Raw genomic sequence first — 19,879 nt, forward strand, 5'->3', positions numbered from 1 at the left:
GCAAGAAACAGACATAACCTTTCAGGTTAATGTTTATCTAGAAGTAGTTTAGAAAAAGAAGCATGTTTTAAATTGCAGGAAAAGGAGAGGATTGGAGAGAATAAGAGGTCTACCTAATGGGAGGGAGCAAAGGGATGGAGACCATTTTAAAGACTGAAATGAGAAATTATTTCATTTGGAGCACAGTGAATCTTCAAAATTCTTTAAATGATGAATGTTCAAAATTAAAACAAAGATTAGTAAATTTCTGGATGTTAAAATAAGGAATATAAGAAGAAGGCATGAAATTGAAGATTAAAAGATCAGCCATGATTTTTCTGAATGGCAAAACAAGGTTGAGAGGCCAGTGACCTACTCTTAATTCTTATATGTATGCAGATGTGGGCATTCCTTTTATTCTCTCTGCCTCTTCCTCCTCTGCAAGTTTTTATAAAAGTCTAATTTTATCAATTCTGATGAAAGATATTCATCCTGCAGTTTTAGCTATTCTTAGTTACCTGATTTACTTGAGTTCTGCTTCAGCTCCTCTGCTGTTGAAACCTGTCACTAATATATTCTATTATCTCTCAAGTTTGACTCTGCCAATGAATTACTTTGTTCTAGCCTCTTTAGATTTGAGATCATTCAGAGCTCTGCTATGCCTGGCAGCTGGCCAGACTTGCACTAAGTTCTGTCCACTCATCACTCACTATCCTGTCAAGTTTATTGTCATTCGGTTGTAAACATCATATATAATGTATATAACCAAATATAGAAACAAAATAATGTTTTTCCAAGCTAGGGTGTACAGTGGTACACATAACACACAATAATTTATGAAGTTAAGGATAAAATCTGCAGATGAATCACATATAAATAACTAAAGCGCAATATTAAATATTGTAAGGTATGGAACAAATTAACCAATTTGCTCTCATTCAAGCAACTTGATTTTAAAATCGTGGTCTTGGCTGTCTATCTGTGTAATCATTTCCAGCTCTACTATGACTGCATTTAGGGCATCTTGAGCATTTTTCCAATTGTATTTGATGACCATCCAGTCAGCTGCCCCATTCTCCGGAATTCCCAATGAAAACCAATATACCAACATTTTCTTGTAGGACATCTTTTAAAATTTCTTTGCTTGAGCTTCTATTGCCTAATGCCACCTGATTGAATTAGTTTTGCTACATTAGAAGCAACGAATAAACTGCAGTTGCTGACTGTGTACTTTATTGTCACTGTTGCCATGAATTTCATCCATTTTCCCAGTTTTCATCTAATGCATTAATTCTTGACTGCTGCTTGACTTTTGGGTATTTATCTCATTTGTTTTTTATTTTCATGATTTCCACATAGGTTGTTTTTTTTTGTTTTTTAAGTAACAATGTCATATGCTTCTATCTGTCACTATTTCGGTCCACTTACCAGTAAGACTCTCATTCTCCTACCTTAATTTTCTCTAATTTTGCTCAATGTTCTTATTCTTATTCTTCACTGTCTGTAAACTTCATTTTATTCAGAACACCACTGTCTATCCTTTTCCATGTTTGCAATTCCATTCATAGGTGTAGTTGCTGTTTGGCTTCCATTTCCACCAGAATGATTACTTAGCTGTTTGAGAGGCCTTGCTGTGTGCAAAGTGGTTGCTATGTTTTCCAATTAATGAGAGCAATCTTAAAAATCAATTAATTGAGAAGCATTTCAAGATGTCCTGAGGTCTATAAAATCAAGAACTAGTCTGATGCTTGTACTTTTATACTTTTTAATTGTAATTGCATACATTTTATGTATTTTGTATTAATTTTAATTGCAGCATTGTTCCCTGGGATGTTTTTCTTTAAGGATATACAGTATAAAACAACTTCAAAACTAACAGTGGCACACTATACTAGCATAATTTCATGGGTTTAAATATTTTGGTCAGAAATACCTCTTTCCCACTATGCATAGCAGGCATGTAATTTTGATTTATTTTGGCAGTAGCTGATTTATTAAAAAAGTGTTTTGCATTTCCATTAATCCTGTATTTTTCCACTTGCTGATGTTTAAAGAAAAGCAGAAACAGCATAGAGCATTGCTAGCAAAGGAAATTGGTTAAATTATTGAATCGTTTGATGCAAGGAAACATTTTTTAAAAATCCATATAGGCAATTTTAAAGGGGACAAAAGCTTAACAAAATGGATTTTCTTCATGTCTGCAGCTAATTTGTGGCTTTAAAACAAAGGCATTTTTTAAATTTATATATATTTTCTATAAAGTATGTTATTTAATTTGATTTAATTTGCCTCATGTTTTAGGATTCAGGATGCCCTGAAATTCAAACAGGTCTACAGTCCATCTATCCATCAAATCACAGCAGAAATCAGCAGTCAAATTTTGAATCTGTACAGTCTGGAAAGAGAAAGAAAAAACAGAAGATGATACGTGCTGATCCCAGCATCTTAGGTTGGTATTTTTATAAACATACTGTACTGTCACTATGTGTTTAACAAATAAAACATTTTGCAAAATCAAGTGTTCTACACCACACATCAAAGTTGCTGGTGAACGCAGCAGGCCAGGCAGCATCTATAGGAAGAGGCGCAGTCGACGTTTCAGGCCGAGACCCTTCGTCAGGACTAACTGAAGGAAGAGTTAGTAAGAGATTTGAAAGTTGGAGGGGGAGGGGGAGATCCAAAATGATAGGAGAAGACAGGAGGGGGAGGGATAGAGCCGAGAGCTGGACACCATTTTTTTTTAGGTCATTGGTGATCAGTTAATATTTCCTTCATCAGCTGCAATTTTTTTTTTACTGAAGTGCCAAAGATAGTATTTAATCCTTAATGGCAAATCTGTTGAAATTCTTCGAGGAAATAGCAGGCAGGATAGACAAAGGAGACTTGGATTTTTAGAAGGCCTTTCAAAAGGTACCACACATGAGGCTGCTTCGCACGTTAAGATGCCATGGAATTACAGGAAAGACAGTAACATGGATACAAGATTGGCTGACTGGCAGGCAGGAAATAGTGGGAATAAAGGGGGCCTTTTCTGGTTAGCTGCTGGTGACCACTGGTGTTCCATGGGGGTCGGTGTCGGATGCTTCTTTTCATATTATATAATGTAACGGAATTGATAGTTTTTTGCTGAAGATACAAAGAGAAGTGAGGTGCAAGTAGTACTGAGAAAGTAGAGAGGCTACATAAGGATTTAGATTGGAGAATGGGCAAAGCAGATGGAGTACAATGTAGGGAAGTGTATGGAAATGCACTTTGTTAAAAGGAATTAATATGTAGGCTATTTTCTGAATGGGGAGCATTTTCAGAAATCCAAGGTACAAAGGGACTTTGGAGTCCTCATGCAGGATTCCCTAAAGATTAGTTTGCAGGTTGAGTTAGTGGTAAGGAAGACAACCATTTCAAGAGGACTGGAATATAGAATTACCAAAGGAAACAGAAAACCTACAGCACAATACAGGCCCTTCGGCCCACAAAGCTGTGCCAAACATGTCCTTACCTGAGAAATTACCTAGGGTTACCCATTGTCCTCTATTTTTCTGAGCTCCATTTACCTGTTCAGGAGTCTCTTAAAAGACCCTATCGTACCCGTCTCCACCACCATGCCTGGCAGCTCATTCCACGTGCTCACCACTCTCTGCGTAATAAAAAAATTTTAAAAATTTTTTAAAAACTTACCCCTGATACTTCCTCTGTACCTACTTCCAAGCGCCTTAAAACTGTGCCCTCTCGTGCTAGCCATTTCAGCCCTGGGGAAAAAGCCTCTGACTATCCACACGATCAATGCCTCTCATCATCTTATAAACCTGTATCAGGTCATTTCTCATCCTTTGCTCCTCCAACGAGAAAAGGCCAAGTTCACTCAACCTATTTTCATAAGGTATGCTCCCCAATCCAGGCAACATCCTTGTAAATCTCCTCTGCACCCTTTCTATGGTTTCCACATCCTTCCTATAGTGAGGTGACCAGAACTGAGCACAGTACTCCAAGTGGTGTCTGACCAGGGTCCTGTATAGCTGCAACATTACCTCTCGGCTCCTAAACTCAGTCCCGCAATTGGTGAAGGCCAATGCACCGTATCCTTAACCATATATTGAAAGGCTGCAACAGAGTGGACATGGGGAGGATGTTTCCTATAGTGAGGGAGTCTTAGGGCCAGAGGGCACAGCCTCAGAATGGAAAGACATCCCTTTAGAACAGAGATGAGGAGGAATTTTTTCAGTCAGAGGGTGAAAGCCATGAGGGGACAAAAAAATAAATGGGAAAGAAGGTCCCTGATATGTAGAAGGTAAGAAAGATTAAATGATAAAGATGGTAATAATAGAACAAATTTTTTTTTAAAAGAGCATTCTGAAGGGGTTGTAAATAAGATAACCAGAATCATCATCTGCATGCTGGAAATGTGAAATAAAAATTCCATCTATTTACTTCTATTTAATTCAGTATTGAATCTGTTCCCTCAGCTTGTGTGGGTTTAATTGGAACAGCATAAGCGGCTAAGAACAGGGTGGAACAGAATTCATGTAAAGGGTGGATAGATACCAATGGAATTGGAGGAGTAAACCACAGTATTTCAAGTAAGAGTATTGAAGAGGGAATGTTCATGCATGATTGATATTGTGTCAATTTCATTTTCTGCATATCTGTTTTATTCAGAGCCCTTTTGTCCACACTTTCATCTCACTTGTCTTCACATTTATTGGAGGTTCTGACACCATCTCTAATTTGCTGCCAACCTATCAGCACTTCCACTGTTCTGTTGGGTAGAGAATTCCAGAATTTGATCCAGCAGTGAAGGACTGACCTATCTTTTACCAAATCAGGTTGAGAGGTGGGGATATTGTGCTGCCTTTGCTCTCCTTGCTGGTAAAGTCCATGGGTTTCAGAGGTGTTGTCAGAGTAGCTTGTTTGAGTAACTGCCATGTGTTTCTTACATGGTACATACTGTGTCTGCGGTGGAGGAAATAAAAGTTTTAGTGTAGTTGATGAGTGCCAATAGAGGTTTTTTTGTCTTGGATAATGTTGAGCTTTCCTGTGAATCTAGTAGTTTGGAGAGTAGTTTCTGTGTTTGAAATGGCATATATTTAAAAAAAACAGTTGCTTCATCTGTTCAGCACTTCTGATTAAACATAGTTGCAGATGGACAACTTTTAGTACTCATATGCTGGGCCTTGCCTCATTTGGTGTCGATGTCCTTGGAGCTGCTTCCTCCTACTAACAGTCCATTACACTATATGGAGATTAGATGTGGTAGGACTGAAAGGCTTTGATCTGATCTATCACTAAGTTCTGTCTCTTGAGTGTTTTTATTGCTTAGCTTGCAAGTAGTCCTGTATGGCAGCTTCATTGGAGTGGTGTCATATTACTTTTGAGTATGCCTGATGGTATATCCACTAATGAATCTGTGTTAGCCACTTGACTTGATAATTGTAGAATGAGAGATATACAGTCCATGAATTTACAGATTGTTTCGGTGTACATTTCTGCTGCTGAAGGTCTGCGATGTCTTGTAATTGAACTGAGAGATCTGTTAAGTTGACTGCATTGTTTATTGATGTGCCACACACCATAATGGAATAAGTCCTCCATATGATGACATGACTGTTTCCAAAACAAAAACACTGGTCACTTCTGCCAATGTTGTTATGACCAGATATACAGTTGAAGTCAGAAGTTTACATACACCTTAGCCAAATCCATTTAAATTCAGTTTTTCACAATTCCTGACATTTAATCCTAGAAAACATTCCCTGTCTTAGGTCAGTTAAGATCACTACTTTATTTCGAGAATGTGAAATGTCAGAATAATAGTAGAGAGAATAATTTATTTCAGCTTTTATATCTTTCATCACTTTCCCAGTGGGTCAGAAGTTCACAATACACTTTGTTAGTATTTGACTTTGTTAGTATTTGGTAGCATTGCCTTTAAATTGTTTAACTTGGGTCAAACATTTTGGGTAGCCTTCCACAAGCTTCTCACAGTAAGTTGCTGGAATTTTGTTCCATTCCTCCAGACAGAACTGGTGTAACTGAGTCAGGTTTGTAGGTCTCCTTGCTCGCACACGCTCTTTCAGTTCTGCCCACAAATTTTCTATCGGATTGAGGTCAGGGCTTTGTGATGGCCACTCCAATACCTTGGCTTTGTTGTCCTTAAGCAATTTTGCCACAGCTTTGGAGGTATGCTTGGAGTCATTGTCCATTTGGAAGACCCATTTGCGACCGAGCTTTAACTTCCTGGCTGATGTCTTGAGATGTTGTTTCAATATATTCACATAATTTTCCTTCCTCATGATGCCATCTATTTTGTGAAGTGCACCAGTCCCTCCTGCAGCCAAGCACCCCCTCAACATGATGATGCCACCCCCATGCTTCACAGTTGGGATTGTGTTGTTCGGCTTGCAAGCCTCACCCTTTTTCCTCCAAACATAACGATGGTCATTATGGCCAAACAGTTCAATTTTTGTTTCATCAGACCAGAGGACATTTCTCCAAAAAGTAAGATCTTTGTCCCCACATGCACTTGCAAACTGTAGTCTGGCTTTTTTATGGCAGTTTTGGAGCAGTGGCTTCTTCCTTGCTGAGTAGCCTTTCAGGTTATGTCAATATAGGACTCATTTTACTGTGGATATAGATACTTGTCTAACTGTTTCCTCCAGCATCTTCACAAGGTCCTTTGCTGTTGTTCTGGGATTGATTTGCATTTTACGCGCCAAAGTACGTTCATCTCTAGGAGAGTCTCCTTCCCTGAGGGGTATGACGGCTGCGAGGTCCCGTGGTGTTTATACTTGTGTACTATTGTTTGTATAGATGAACGTGCTACCTTCAGGCGTTTGAAAATTGCTCCCAAGGATGAACCAAACTTGACATCATTTTCTGACCTCAATCCAATAGAATATTTGTGGGCAGAACTGAAAGAGCGTGTGCGAGCAAGGAGACCTACAAATTTGACTCAGTTACACCAGTTCTGTCTGGAGGAATGGAACAAAATTCCAGCAACTTACTGTGAGAAGCTTGTGGAAGGCTACCCAAAATGTTTGACCCAAGTTAAACAATTTAAAGGCTATGCTACCGAATACTAACAAAGTGTATGTAAACTTCTGACCCACTGGGAAAGTGATGAAAGAAATAAAAGCTAAAATAAATCATTCTCTCTACTATTATTCTGACATTTCATATTCTTAAGATAAAGTAATGATCCTAACTGACCTAAGACAGAGAATGTTTTCTAGGATGAAATGTCAGGAATTGTGAAAAACTGAGTTTAAATGTATTTGGCTAAGGCGTATGTAAACTTCTGACTTCAACTGTGTCTGACATGGGTTGATTGCTGAGGATAAGATTAAGTAAATTTTGCGTTATCTGTCACAGAACCAGTCTGGTAGCCATGTTCTTGGAATATAACCTGCTTGGTCAATGTGGTACACCCAAGCATTTTGGGTAACAGCTGTTGAAGATTCCTAACCAGTCTGCTTTCTATGCCCTTGCTAATTTTTTTTAATGTTATGTATTGCTTAAGACATAGAAGAACTGAATCATCAGCTGGGAAGGATAATAGGTGGTAATCAGGCAGTTTCCTGGCCCATGTTTAACCCAGTGGCGTGTAATGACCTCATGAGGTTTGGAGTCAATGTTCAAGACATTCCATGCTGCTCCCTTTCTCCTCTTGTCTATTGTGCCACCACCTCTGGTGTGGCTTGACAGAATGTACCCATTCTTCCTATGTTTTTATAGTGACGGTGGTATTTCTGAGTAGTTTGCTGGGTCAGTTCAGAGGACATCTGAGGATGTCTGTGAAGTGTGTCCATGGCTCCATTTCGGCCAGCCAATAAGGACGGCAAATTTTTCTGTGAACAATGGTCATGAATCATGTTAATTGAATTTAAATCTTATATCCATCCCACAACGTGAGGGAGTAAACATTTGCAATGAGTTATTTTCATTAATATGATAATGAAAACTGGCATCACTTGGTGTTTTGTTTCTGCCCAGATTCTAGGTTATTAACTAAATTTAAATTCCACAGCTGCCATGGTATAGTTTGAATTTGCAGATCCTGATTACTGCCGATCTGATCATTGAATCCCTATGCAACTATCTTACATAGAATATGCTGTGTGTTTCAAATAAACTAAATCAATGATTGGAGTTATTTAGGTGAAATTCCCTGAGAATCATTTTAAAATACTAAGTTAAAAACAATCAGCTATATCCAATAGAAAGGTTAGATTCAAAGATGTGAAACACTGGAACTATAGTTTTAGCGTAGATAAATAAATGTTGCCTTTTTTCCTTTTTCTTTACAGGCTTTTCTGTAAATGCTTCATCAGAGCGCCTGAACATGGGAGAAATAGAGACACTTGATGACTACTGAACACAAGCAAACTCTTGATTTATTTAAAAAGTTGTTAATCATGAATTCTGAATGCATCAACCAATATCAGTTAATTAAAAAAGATAATCTGTCACCATGAGTTCATGTCTGTCTTTGGTACTCTAACGTATTTTGTTGTGGCCCCTTCACCTGTAATGCATTCATGTTTCAAGCACAAAGCAGCCAGTTCAAAGGGCTCTACACCAACTTGCAAGTTTCTGAGCATAGAATCACTGGTTCTATAGTGTAACATGGACGGTGCAGTAAAATGCAGTGCATGTCCTATAAACACTTGTTTACTTATCAGTTTATTATTGGATTTTATTCAGAATACATGATTAACAGGTCTATTCAATGTTGGTCATGTTAACATCAATTGTTTGGTTGAACATTACAGAACAATTCTGTCAGTAATGTATTTATAAGATAATTCTATAATTCACATGTTGAAGTGCTTGCTTTAGTACTGAGATGTATTGAAGATGGTTTGGATATTGTTGAGATATCCATTCAGTTTGTGTGAGGAGTACCTAAACTTGCCCCTTTTGAGAAGATATACATTTTTTTTGGCCTTGTACAGTTTTTTTAAATTAATATATTTGCAATATTCAATACAGTATAGCCGTCTTGAAATATGCAGCTATAATTGATAAGTCAGTTGAAATATTTCTGGATGTCCAGAAATCATGGTTTTCTTAGTTATGCAATTGCTACATGAAGGCTGCAATGTGTAACTAGAGACATGTAAGAAATTTTACTTTCCCCCTACTGTTGGAGCATGCATGTGCAGGCCAGTGCCCAATAAGGAGCTTTCTCTCTTAAAGGGGCTGTATCCACTTCTTGTTCAGGTTGTATTTTAAAATTGTTCGATAGTAAATCTTTTACAGCATCTTGGCCTAATCAACATCTGTTCATACAACATGAAGGTGACTATAAAAAAATATGCTGCAGCTACTGTGTGCCACCAGTTATAGTGCAACATTGAATTTGCAGCTTACTGTATTTAGGTGTACAGAAGATTCCCTTTGAAAGGGAACTGGGTAATTGACCCTTTGGTGACTGAAGGACTCTTTTAGTTTCTGAGAAACATGTTTTGAATCACTTTTTTTTAAAAAATAAGATTCTGTACAAACGTAATGCTAAATATTAGACTGAGAACAGAGTTATATACACAGAACATGTCTCTAAAGTGCATTCTGAATTAAAGAAAATGCAGTGAAACTGATATGCTGTCACTGCTTGCTTCATGTCACTTTTCTAAAGTCAGTGCTTTTAATGGTTTTCCAATTCTGTTCAAAGTAACTTAATTTTGAAAGTAGACACAACTTGTCCTCTTTCCCAATTGCCCTACAGAGGCAAGGGTTAAGTTGGCAGCTGAGTGGTGGTATATGCATAAATTTGATCCCACCACCTTGGCACTACATTAGAACTCACCACATGCCACTTTTTGTTATCCTTTGTATGCTTTATGCACCTGTACACTTTATGGACATTTGTGCCGGTTAAATACACATCATCAGAAGGGCAGCAGATCAAAATCCATAAAACTACAATGCGGCCTTAATTTTATTAAGGTGCTTTTCTACTTTTGTTAATTGCAAGTATTTCATCTGCTAATAAAGTGACAGTAGCAAGATCCCTCTTCCATTATGTTGAGGCAGTGCTTGAAATGTCCTGAGGGAATAAAGGACCCCCCATTGTTTAGCCATATTGCAATTTGCACTAAGGATTTCATCTCCTTAAATGCATGATTTATTTAAAAACTGAAATTTTAAAATCTTTGAAAACATTCTGCATAATAAAATTTGTGTACAGGTTTTGAACAGTTTCTTTTGTGACATCTACATTACTGTCATCCATCTGCACACCTCAGTATAGCAGCTGCTATTTTCTCTTTGTAAAACAAAATCATAGATAATGCATTCATCAAAGCTACTGTAATTCTCAATTTTTTGTTGACAGTTGAACACTATCTTCATCCCTCATGTTTTAATATTCAAAGGACATTTTCAGAGGTGTATCTTCAATTTAAGGATGGTGTGATAGTGGCATCTTTCAGATTGTACGGTAATCAGTATATTGAAGAACTAATTGTTAATCTAGCATAATGCAGGAAAAACTAAAACAAAAACCCAGGAATTGCTCTTACAAAGAAATCATGTGACAGACTGAGAAATATAGTTATTTATGGAAAGCAGAATCCTTTTTAAAAAAAATAACTTTCAATAAATTTTGTATCTTTAAATCACTGGGATGAAACTACGTATTCCATTTAAAAAGCTATTCTAATACTTGTAACATTTCTGCACTGTGGGTTTTGAGATAACTGTGCAGCCATCCTTAGCATGTATTTAATTTTCAGGTTTTTTTGTTCATTCTTCACCAAATGAAGTTGAAATTCAGTTTGCCCATACTATTCCCAACATATTACTGCTTTGACCATGTACCAAATTAGAAGATTGAGTGGTTCCCATTCCAGGTCTTTGAGAATATTGTAGTATCATCACCTTCAGATATCAAAGAGATATATTCCTTGTCTTTGTTGCATAGAATTTCGCACAAAGCAGTATTACAATATTAAATTACAATTCTAATTATACGTATAATGAATTTTCCAGAGATTAATTTGCTTTTTCAGTGTTTTGTAATATTTCAACATAACGGTACTATTCCAATCCAAGTAGATTTAAAAATGAATGTAGCCAAAGTGTTGCCGTGCCTCAGAGTATTTTACGGAGCTAAGTGGTTTCCTATTATCCCCCAGATGAGTCCCTGATTTGGCTAAAACAGTTTTTTGTAATTCTTTACAGAAATTAGTTTCACTTTTAAGGTCAGGATATAATTGTGCCTCAGAACAGAAAACTGAATTGCTTGAAAATTGTCCTTAATAGCAATTTAAAGATGATTTGATTCTTCATAAATTTTAATTTTCTGTAAGTCAGACATTAATGTCTCAACCCAGAAAAAAATGATGTGCTTATTTATTTTCCCTTTGATCTAGGAATGTTAGTTGGGATTGTTTCTTGTACAATGGGGAGAGAAAAGTGTGAGAAAAGATCAGTCATTCAACAATCTCTGTGTGAAAACTTGCATTGTGTGTACTATATCAGAGATGATTATTCATTTCTTAACGCCAAACTATGTGGAGGAGATGGAAGACAGAAGATTTTTTTTCCTGTTTTGGGGTCTTTTGTGAATGTTTATTCACAAATGGTGAATTTGCAATCGTAGATTGATATTTTCATTAAGATGCAAAAATGTGTAAATAAGTTACAAAAATAAATGAATTACAAAAGTACAATGCTTGATCTTTAATTTGACATTTAGTGATTCGAACTAGAGCTCAATTTTCATGTAAACTTCACAAGTTTCTGGTTGTAAAGAACAGGTGGAGAAGCAAGTTTAAAAGGAAGATCTGAAAATATGAAAACCATGAGAAATTAAAAGAGATGAAGGGGCAAGTAGAAAAGCAGAGTGTCAGTCAAGAAAAACAAAAGCCTTGAAAATAGTGTCACAAGTAGATAGGGTTATAAAGAGAGCTTTTCGTGCGTTGGCCTCCATAAAGCAAAGTATTGAGTACAGGAGCTGGGATGTTACACTGAAGTTGTACAAAATGTTGGTGAGGCCTAATTTGGAAGATTGTGTGCAGCTGAGTTATAGGGGTTGAATAGATCAGGTCTTAATTTCCTATAGCGTAGGAAATGAGGGGTGATTTGATAGTTGCATCATAATGCAAGCAGGCTTTTTCCACTGAGGTTGGGTGAGAGTAGAACCAGAGGTCAGGGGTTACGGGTGAAAAATGATGGGTTTAAGGGGAACATGAGGGAGCTTCAGTCAGAGGGTGGTGAGTGTATGGAATGAGCTCCAGTGGATGTGGGTTCAATTTCAAAATTAAAGAAAAATTTGGATAGGTACCTGGATGGGAGGTTAAGACATTGAGCTGAACTCTGCAGTGTGCCTAACTGGAAGAAACATACAGTACTTCATTAACAAGCTTTGTCTGACCAATATGAATTAAGATCAGTAGGGTAAAGAAAGCTCAGGTAATGTTTTTAGATGACTTGTGTTCCACAAACACTCATTTGTGGTAGGTCTCCATTGTAAAAGTGATTTATGACCAGTAAATTGAAAGATACTTGTAAATTGCTCTTTCAGCTGGGATGAATGAGCTCTCAGTGACCAGTGTTGAATGGGTTAAAAGGGTAAGGATTGCACTTGTTTTGGAAAATGCTGTGGGAAGAACAGCATATTGGTATAGATGGAGGAGTTAATCCAGTGCTTTGTGGAATTAGTTTCAGAATTGTAAAAGGGGAAGGGATGAGTATTTCTGGTGTTACATTGGTCTCAGAAATTGTAGAGTGTAATTCATTGAGCATGGAGTCTAATGTGCTAAAAGGAAATGGCAACAAGAATTAGGCTCTGGAAAAGAAGCGGAGATGAAAATGTAACTTGTGAAATGAATTGAAATGATATGAACTGCAGCTGCGATAGAGGAAAACCCCTGAAGTAAATGGACACATTAGTGAGGAAGATGGTATAAGCAGAGAAACTGGGCAAATGGAAAGGAATTCTTACAGCAGGTAGGGTGGAAGGGGCTGTAGTTCAGATATCTAAGAGTTTATGGTTAAATTTGACTGGAAACCATATATTTTATTCTATGTCCACAATTTACTGCCACAGCGAGGAGTTATTGGGTCCATGCTTGCTCTTGGCAAAGCAATCCTCTTACTGTGTGCCATTCATGTTCATGTACTTTAACACCACTCCTTACTTTATACTATACACTTGAACAACGGAGTAGTTTACAATAGCTGATCTATACAGAGCACTTTTCATACATTTCGCGTAGTTCAAAGTGCTTTACAATGAGATTAAGTAAAAACATGAAAATAAAAGATAAAACAATGTTAGTTAAAAGCAAGTTTATTTAGGTTTTGAGTTAGCATTTAAAAGGTATCAACTGATCTGAGAGCTCCAGCATGATTATAAAACGAAAACTATTTTGTAATGTTGTATGGTCCCAGACTATTAAGAGGTTTTTAAAAGGTAGAAGAGCTTTGAAATCAATTCTAAAAGATAAAAGAAGCCGATAGCTAGTAGGGGAATGACATGTTCCCTCGACCTTGTTTTGGTTAAAAGTTTCGAAACAGTCTACTGAATGAGTTGAGGTTTGTCAATAGATTGCTTTGGAAGGCCAGTAATAAGTGAACTACAGTTATCTAGTCTATTGGATATAAAGGTGTGAATATTTTTTTCGCCACCATTACATGACTGAAGTGGGTGTACCTTTGCTATATTTCTTAAGTGTAGAAATGCTGCTCTGGTCACTTTCTTGGTCAATTTAAAATACAAATCTGAATCAAGGATAGCACACAGGCTCATTACTTCTGCTTTTACAAAGGGGAGCCAAGTTCCCAAGTTTATCCCTTGGCTTTAGGACCAACCAAACTTTTACCTTTGTTAGAGTTTTAGGAAATTATTGCTCATCCATTTGTTTATTACAATGATATCAGAAGTCAGAGAAGATAGGGTGTTATCATAGAAGCAGAAAACCTACAGCACAATACAAGCCCCTTCACCCACAATGATATGCCAAACATGTATTTACTTTAGAAATTACCTAGGTTTACTCATAGCCCTCTATTTTTTTAAGCTCCATGTACCTATCCAAGAGTCTCTTAAAAGACCCAATCATATCCGCCTCCACCACTGTCGCTGGCAGCCTATTCCACTCATTCACCACACGCTACGTAAACAACTTAACCCTGACATCTCCTATGTACCTGCTTCCAAGTACCTTAAAACTGCACCCTCTCACGTAGCCACTTCAGCCCTGGGAAAAAGCCTCTGACTATCCACATGATCGATGCCTCTCATCATCTTGTACACCTCTTTCAGGTCACCTCTCATCCTTTGCCACTCCAAGGAGAAAAGGCCAATTTCACTCAACTATTCTCATAAGGCCCAATCCAGGCAACATCCTTGCAAATCTCTTCTGCACCCTTTCTATGGTTTCCACATCCTTCCTGTAGTGAGGCAACCAGAATTGAGCACAGTACTCCAAGTGGTGTCTGACCAGGGTCCGAGATAGCTGTAATGTTACCTATCGGCTCTTAAACTCAATCCCATGGTTGATGAAGGCCAATGCACCATATGCCTTCTAAACCACATAGTCAACCTGCGCAGCATCTTTGAATGTCCTATGGACTCGGACCCCAAGATTCATCTGATCCTCCACACTGCCAAAAGTCTTACCATTAATACTATATTCTGCCATCATATCTGACCTACCAAAGTGAACCACCTCACACCTGGATTGAACTCCATCTGCAGCTTCTCAGCCCAGTTTTGCGTCCTATCAATGTCCTGCTGTAACCTCTGACAGCTCTCCACACTATCCACAACACACCCAACCTTTGTGTCATCAGCAAATTTACTAACCCATCCCGCCACTTCCTCATCCAGCTCATTTACAAAAATCATGAAGATAAAGGGTCCCAGAACAGATCCCTCAGGCGCAGCACTGGTCACCGACCTCCATGCAGAATATGACCCGTCTACAACCACTCTTTGCCATCTGTGGACAAATGAATTCTGGATCCACAAACCCTGAGATCCCATACCTCCTTACTTTCTCAATAAACCTTGCATGGGGTACCTTATCAAATGCCTTGCTGAAATCCATATACGCTACATCTACTGCTCTACCATCATCAATGTGATAAGTCACATCCTTAAAAAATTCAATCAGGTTCCTAAGGCACGACCTGCCTTTGACAAAACCGTGCTGACTATTCCGAATCATATTATGCCTCTCCAAATGTTTATAAATCCTGCCTCTCGGGATCTTTTCCATCAACTTACCAACCACTGAAGCAAGACTCACTGGTCTATAATTTCCTGAGCCATCTCTACTCCCTTTCTTGATAAGTGAGCAAATTCTGCAACCCTCCAATCCTTTGGAACCTCTCCCGTCCCCATTGATGATGCAAAGATCATTGCCAGAGGCCCAGCAATCTCCTCCCTCGCCTCCCACAGTAGCCTGGGGTACATCTCATCCAGTCCTGGTGACTTATCCAACTAGATGCATTCCAAAAGCTCCAGCACATCCTCTTTCTTAATGTCTATATGCACAAGCTTTTCAATCCACTGTAAGTCATCCCTACAATTGCCAAGATCCTTTTCTGTAGTGAATGCCGAAGCAAAGTATTCATGAAGTTCATTAGCTATCTCCTCCGGTTCCATACACACTTTTCCACTGTCACACTTGATTGGTCCTATTCTCTCACGTATTAGCCTCTTGCTCTTCACAGACTTGAAGAATGACTTGGCGTTTTCCTTTGTCCCGCTCGCCAAGGCCTTCTCATGGTCCCTTCTGGCTCTAATTTCATTCTTAAGCTCCTTTCTGTTAGCCTTATAATCTTCTAAATCTCTATCATTTCCTAGTTTTTTTAACCTTTTGTAAGTTTTTCTTTTCCTCTTGACTAGATTTTCAACAGCGTTTGTACACCACGGTTCCTGTACCCTACCACCTTTCCCTGGCTCATTGGAACATACCTATGTAGAACACCACGCAAATATCCCCTGAACATTTGCGACATTTCTGCCGTACATTTCTCTGAGAAAATCTGTTCCCAACTTATGGTTACAAGTTCCTGCCTGATAGCTTCATATTTCCCCTTACTCTAATTAAACACTTTCCTAACTTGTTGGTTCCTATCCCTCTCTAATGCTGTGCTAAAGGAGATAGAATTGTGATCATTACCTCCAAAATGCTCTCCCACTGAGAGACCTGAAACCTGACCAGGTTCATTTTCCAATACCAGATCAAGTACAGCTTCTCCTCTTGTAGGCTTATCTACATATTGTATCAGGAAATCTTCCTGAACACACCTAACAAACTCCACCCCATCTAAACCCCTTGCTCTAGGGAGATGCTTATTAATATTTTGGAAATTAAAATCTCCCACCACGACAACCCTGTTATTATTGCATTTTTCCTGAATCTGTCTCCCTATCTACTCCTCAATGTCCCTGTTACTATTGGGTGGTCTATAAAAAAACACCCAGTAGAGTTATTGACCCCTTCCTGTTTCTAACTTCCACTCACAGAGACTCAGTAGACAATCCCTCCATGACTTCCTCCTTTTCTGCAGCCGTGACATTATCTCTGATCAGCAGTGCCATGCCCCACCTCTTCTGCCTCCCTCCCTGTCCTTTTGGAAATGTCTAAAACCTGGCATTCCAAGTATCCATTCCTGGCCCTGAGCCATCCAAGTCTCTGGAATGGCCACAACATCATAGCTCAAGTACTGATCCATGCTCTAAGTTCATCCACTTTGTTCATGATGCCTTGTGCATTAAAATAGACGCAACCCAAACCATCGGTTTGAGTGTATCCCTTCTCTGTCACCTACCTATCCTCCCTCTTGCACTGTCTACAAGGTTTCTCTATTTGTGAGCCAACTGCCCCTTCCTCCGTTTCTTCAGTTTGGTTCCCAGCCCCCAGCAATTCTAGTTTAAACTCTCCCCAGTGGCCTTACCAAACCTCCCCACCAGGATATTGGTCCCCCTTGGATTCAAGTGCAACCCGTTCTTTTTGTACAGGACACACTTGCCCCAAAAGAGGACCCAATGATCCAGAAATCTGAATCCCTGCCCCCTACTACAATCCCTCAGCCACGCATTTGACTTCCACCTCACTCTATGACTTAAGGATTGAAGGGCGCCCATTCAGAACAGAAATGCGAAGACATTTTTTTAGTCAGAGGGTGGTGAATCTATAGAATTTGTTGCCATGGGCAGCAGTGGAGGCCAAGTCATTGGGTGTATTTAAGGCAGAGATTGCTAGGTATCTGAGTAGCCAAGGCATTAAAGGTTATGGTGAGAAGGCGAGGGAGTGGGACTAAATGGGAGAATGGATCAGCTCATGATAAAATGATGGAGCAGACTCGATGGGCTGAATGGCCAACTTCTGCTCCTTTGTCTTATGGTCTCTATTCCTATACTCAATGCCGCATGGCATAGGTAGGTATCCCGAGATTACTATCTTTGAGGTCCTGCTTCTCAACTTCCTTCCTAACTTCCTGTAGTCTGTTTTCAGGACCTCCTCCCTTTTCCTACCTATATCATTGGTACCAATATGTACCACGACCTCTGGCTGTTCACCTTCTCACTTCAGGATATTGTGCATGCTACCAGAAACATTCTGGACCCTGGCACCTGGGAGGCAAACAAATATCCGTGTTTCTTTCCTGTGTCGACAGAATTGCCTGTCTGACCCCCTAACTATAGAGTCCCTTATTACTGCTGCCTTCTTCCTTTCCCTACCCTTCTGAGCCATAGGGCCAGACTCTGTGTCAGAGTTGCGGCCACTATTGCTTGCCCCAGGTAAGTTGAGCCCCTCAACAGTATTCAAATGGGAGTACTTATTGTTAAGGGGGATAGCCACAGAGGTACTCTCCAGTATCTGACCCTCTCCTGACTGTTACCCACTTATCTGTCTCTTGAGGCCCTGGTATGACTACCTGCCTATAGCTCCTCTCCATCACCTCCTCACTTTCCCTCATCATCATCAGGCTCAACCAAAATATACAATTGTATACATCACTGTGGAATTCAAATTTATGCACACCAGTGATGTCTTCTAAGGGCAGCATGTATGAGAAGAAGAGTAAGGGATTGAGACCATTTCCCCATGCAACACCAGAAGGTACATTGTACTGTATCTCAGAAAACTGGCCTTCAACGCAGACAAAAAAATTTCTCTCTCAGTGAAATGAACAAAAGCATTTTGCTAGTGTCCATTGATATACCTATTCATGCATCTCATAACAAAATGTGTTATTTGCTTAATAGTCATGTCAGAGTTCATTAACCATATACTGTACTGTCTGGCAGAGACTTTCTTCTGCAGTTCTAGTCATTAATTCCCAATTAGCTCTTCAAATTGAGATCAGCATTGTCAGGGCTTCTCTCATTCCACCACTTTCTTTCCCTGTATCCCCCCCGCCCCCCCGCCAATAACTTTCTTTCCTTGCCCAAGATCATTACACTGAGATGTGTGGTCTTTCCAGCCCACACAGCCATTAATGAGGGCTACGCACATGAAACAGAGGAACTCAGCAGGTCAGGCAGCATTATGGAAAACAGTCAATATTTTGGGCCAAGCCCCTATCTCAGGACTGGAAAGGAAGGGGGAAGAGTTCAGAATAAAAACTCTTCCTGTGCTACATTGACGACTGCATTGATGCTGCTTCGAGCGTCCATGCTGAGCTCATCAGTTTCATCAACTTTGCCTCCAACTTCAACCCTGCCTTAAATTCACTTGGTCCTTTTCTGACACCTCAACCCCCTTTTATAAGCCTACTGATTTCCATGGTTCTCTTGACCATCCCTCTTCCCATTCAGTCTCCTGTAAAAATGCTACTCTCTTTTCTCAGTTCGCTTGTCTCCATCGCATCTGTTCCCAGAATGAGGCTTTGCTTTCCAGGGCATCAGAGATGCCCTCCTTCAAAGAACAATGTATCCCTTCCTCCATGGTTGATGCTGCTGTCACCCACATCTCCGCTATTTCCCAGATATCTGTGCTCACTCATCTTCCCACCACCTTAACAGTGATGGGGTTCCTCTTATCTACACCTACCAACTCATAAGCCTCCACATCCAACACCACATTCTCCACACCTTCTGCTATCTTCAACAGAATTTACTGCAAAACACTTCTTTACTTCCCCCCTCTAACTCTCTGCATTCCATGATTCCCTTATCCATTTGTCTCTCCTCACTCATCTCCATTCTGGCACACACCCACACAAGCAACTTGCCCATTTGTCTCCATTCAGGGCCCAAGCAGTCCTTCTAGGTGAGGCAACATTTCACCTGTGAATCTATTGTTTTCTTTATATCCATACGTACTGTGGGTTACTAATAAAGAACCATCTTCTGTTTAAACTAGAGCTTTTATTTAACAACAACCACAACATTTTTACAATACTATGTTTCTCAATCTTTCTATCATCCCCGCGCATGCTCAGAATTCTCACTCCAATCACGTTCTTACACGTCATATCATCACATCGTTCTTTCCTTAAAAAGAAAAACAATTAGCAACATTGACCAGAGCAAATGCATAATTTAACATGTCTCTATCAGTCTCTCTGGAGGTTTATGAACACGAGTAGACCTTCTAAGTGGTTTGTATAGTTCTTGTGTTTCGTTGTTATTTGTCTGGTCTGCATCAGTTAACTGAAACTCTGAGGTTGGCTCTTTCTTGAGGTCTTTGCGATTTCTTCTTAACACAGTTCCTTCTTCTGTTTGGACCATGTATGATGTGGGTTATACTTCTTCAAGTACTGTAGCTTTCTGTGTCCATGTGTTCATTTTGTCTTGTATCCTTACTTCATCTCCTTGGTGCAGTTCAGGTAATGGACAAGAACATCTGTCAAAGTATGTTTTCTGCTTTGCCTTCTGTTCATCTTTCCATCTTTTCAATTGTTCACCTCCCTCTGTTCTCAGAAGGCTCTCATCTAT

General features: G+C 39.3%; 1 protein-coding gene across 3 annotated transcripts in view; it reads left to right on the forward strand.

The window, feature by feature from the left end:
- LOC134345393 (GRB10-interacting GYF protein 2-like) overlaps positions 1-8,441 on the forward strand; it is a 194,989-nt gene extending 186,548 nt beyond the window's left edge. For 2 of the 3 annotated variants that reach the window (XM_063045984.1, XM_063045986.1), the window contains exons 29-30: positions 2,281-2,428; positions 8,280-8,441. In XM_063045984.1, coding sequence (XP_062902054.1) covers positions 2,281-2,428; positions 8,280-8,347 — 216 coding nt within the window. In that variant the 3' untranslated portion in view covers positions 8,348-8,441. Of the gene's footprint in view, positions 1-2,280; positions 2,429-4,439; positions 4,691-8,279 lie in introns of those variants that run through there. The other variant, XM_063045985.1, reaches the window with a different exon arrangement.
- The last annotated feature ends 11,438 nt before the right edge of the window (positions 8,442-19,879 follow it).

Source organism: Mobula hypostoma, chromosome 4 (assembly GCF_963921235.1).
Source record: "Mobula hypostoma chromosome 4, sMobHyp1.1, whole genome shotgun sequence".
Classification (NCBI taxonomy): Eukaryota; Metazoa; Chordata; class Chondrichthyes; order Myliobatiformes; family Myliobatidae; genus Mobula; species Mobula hypostoma.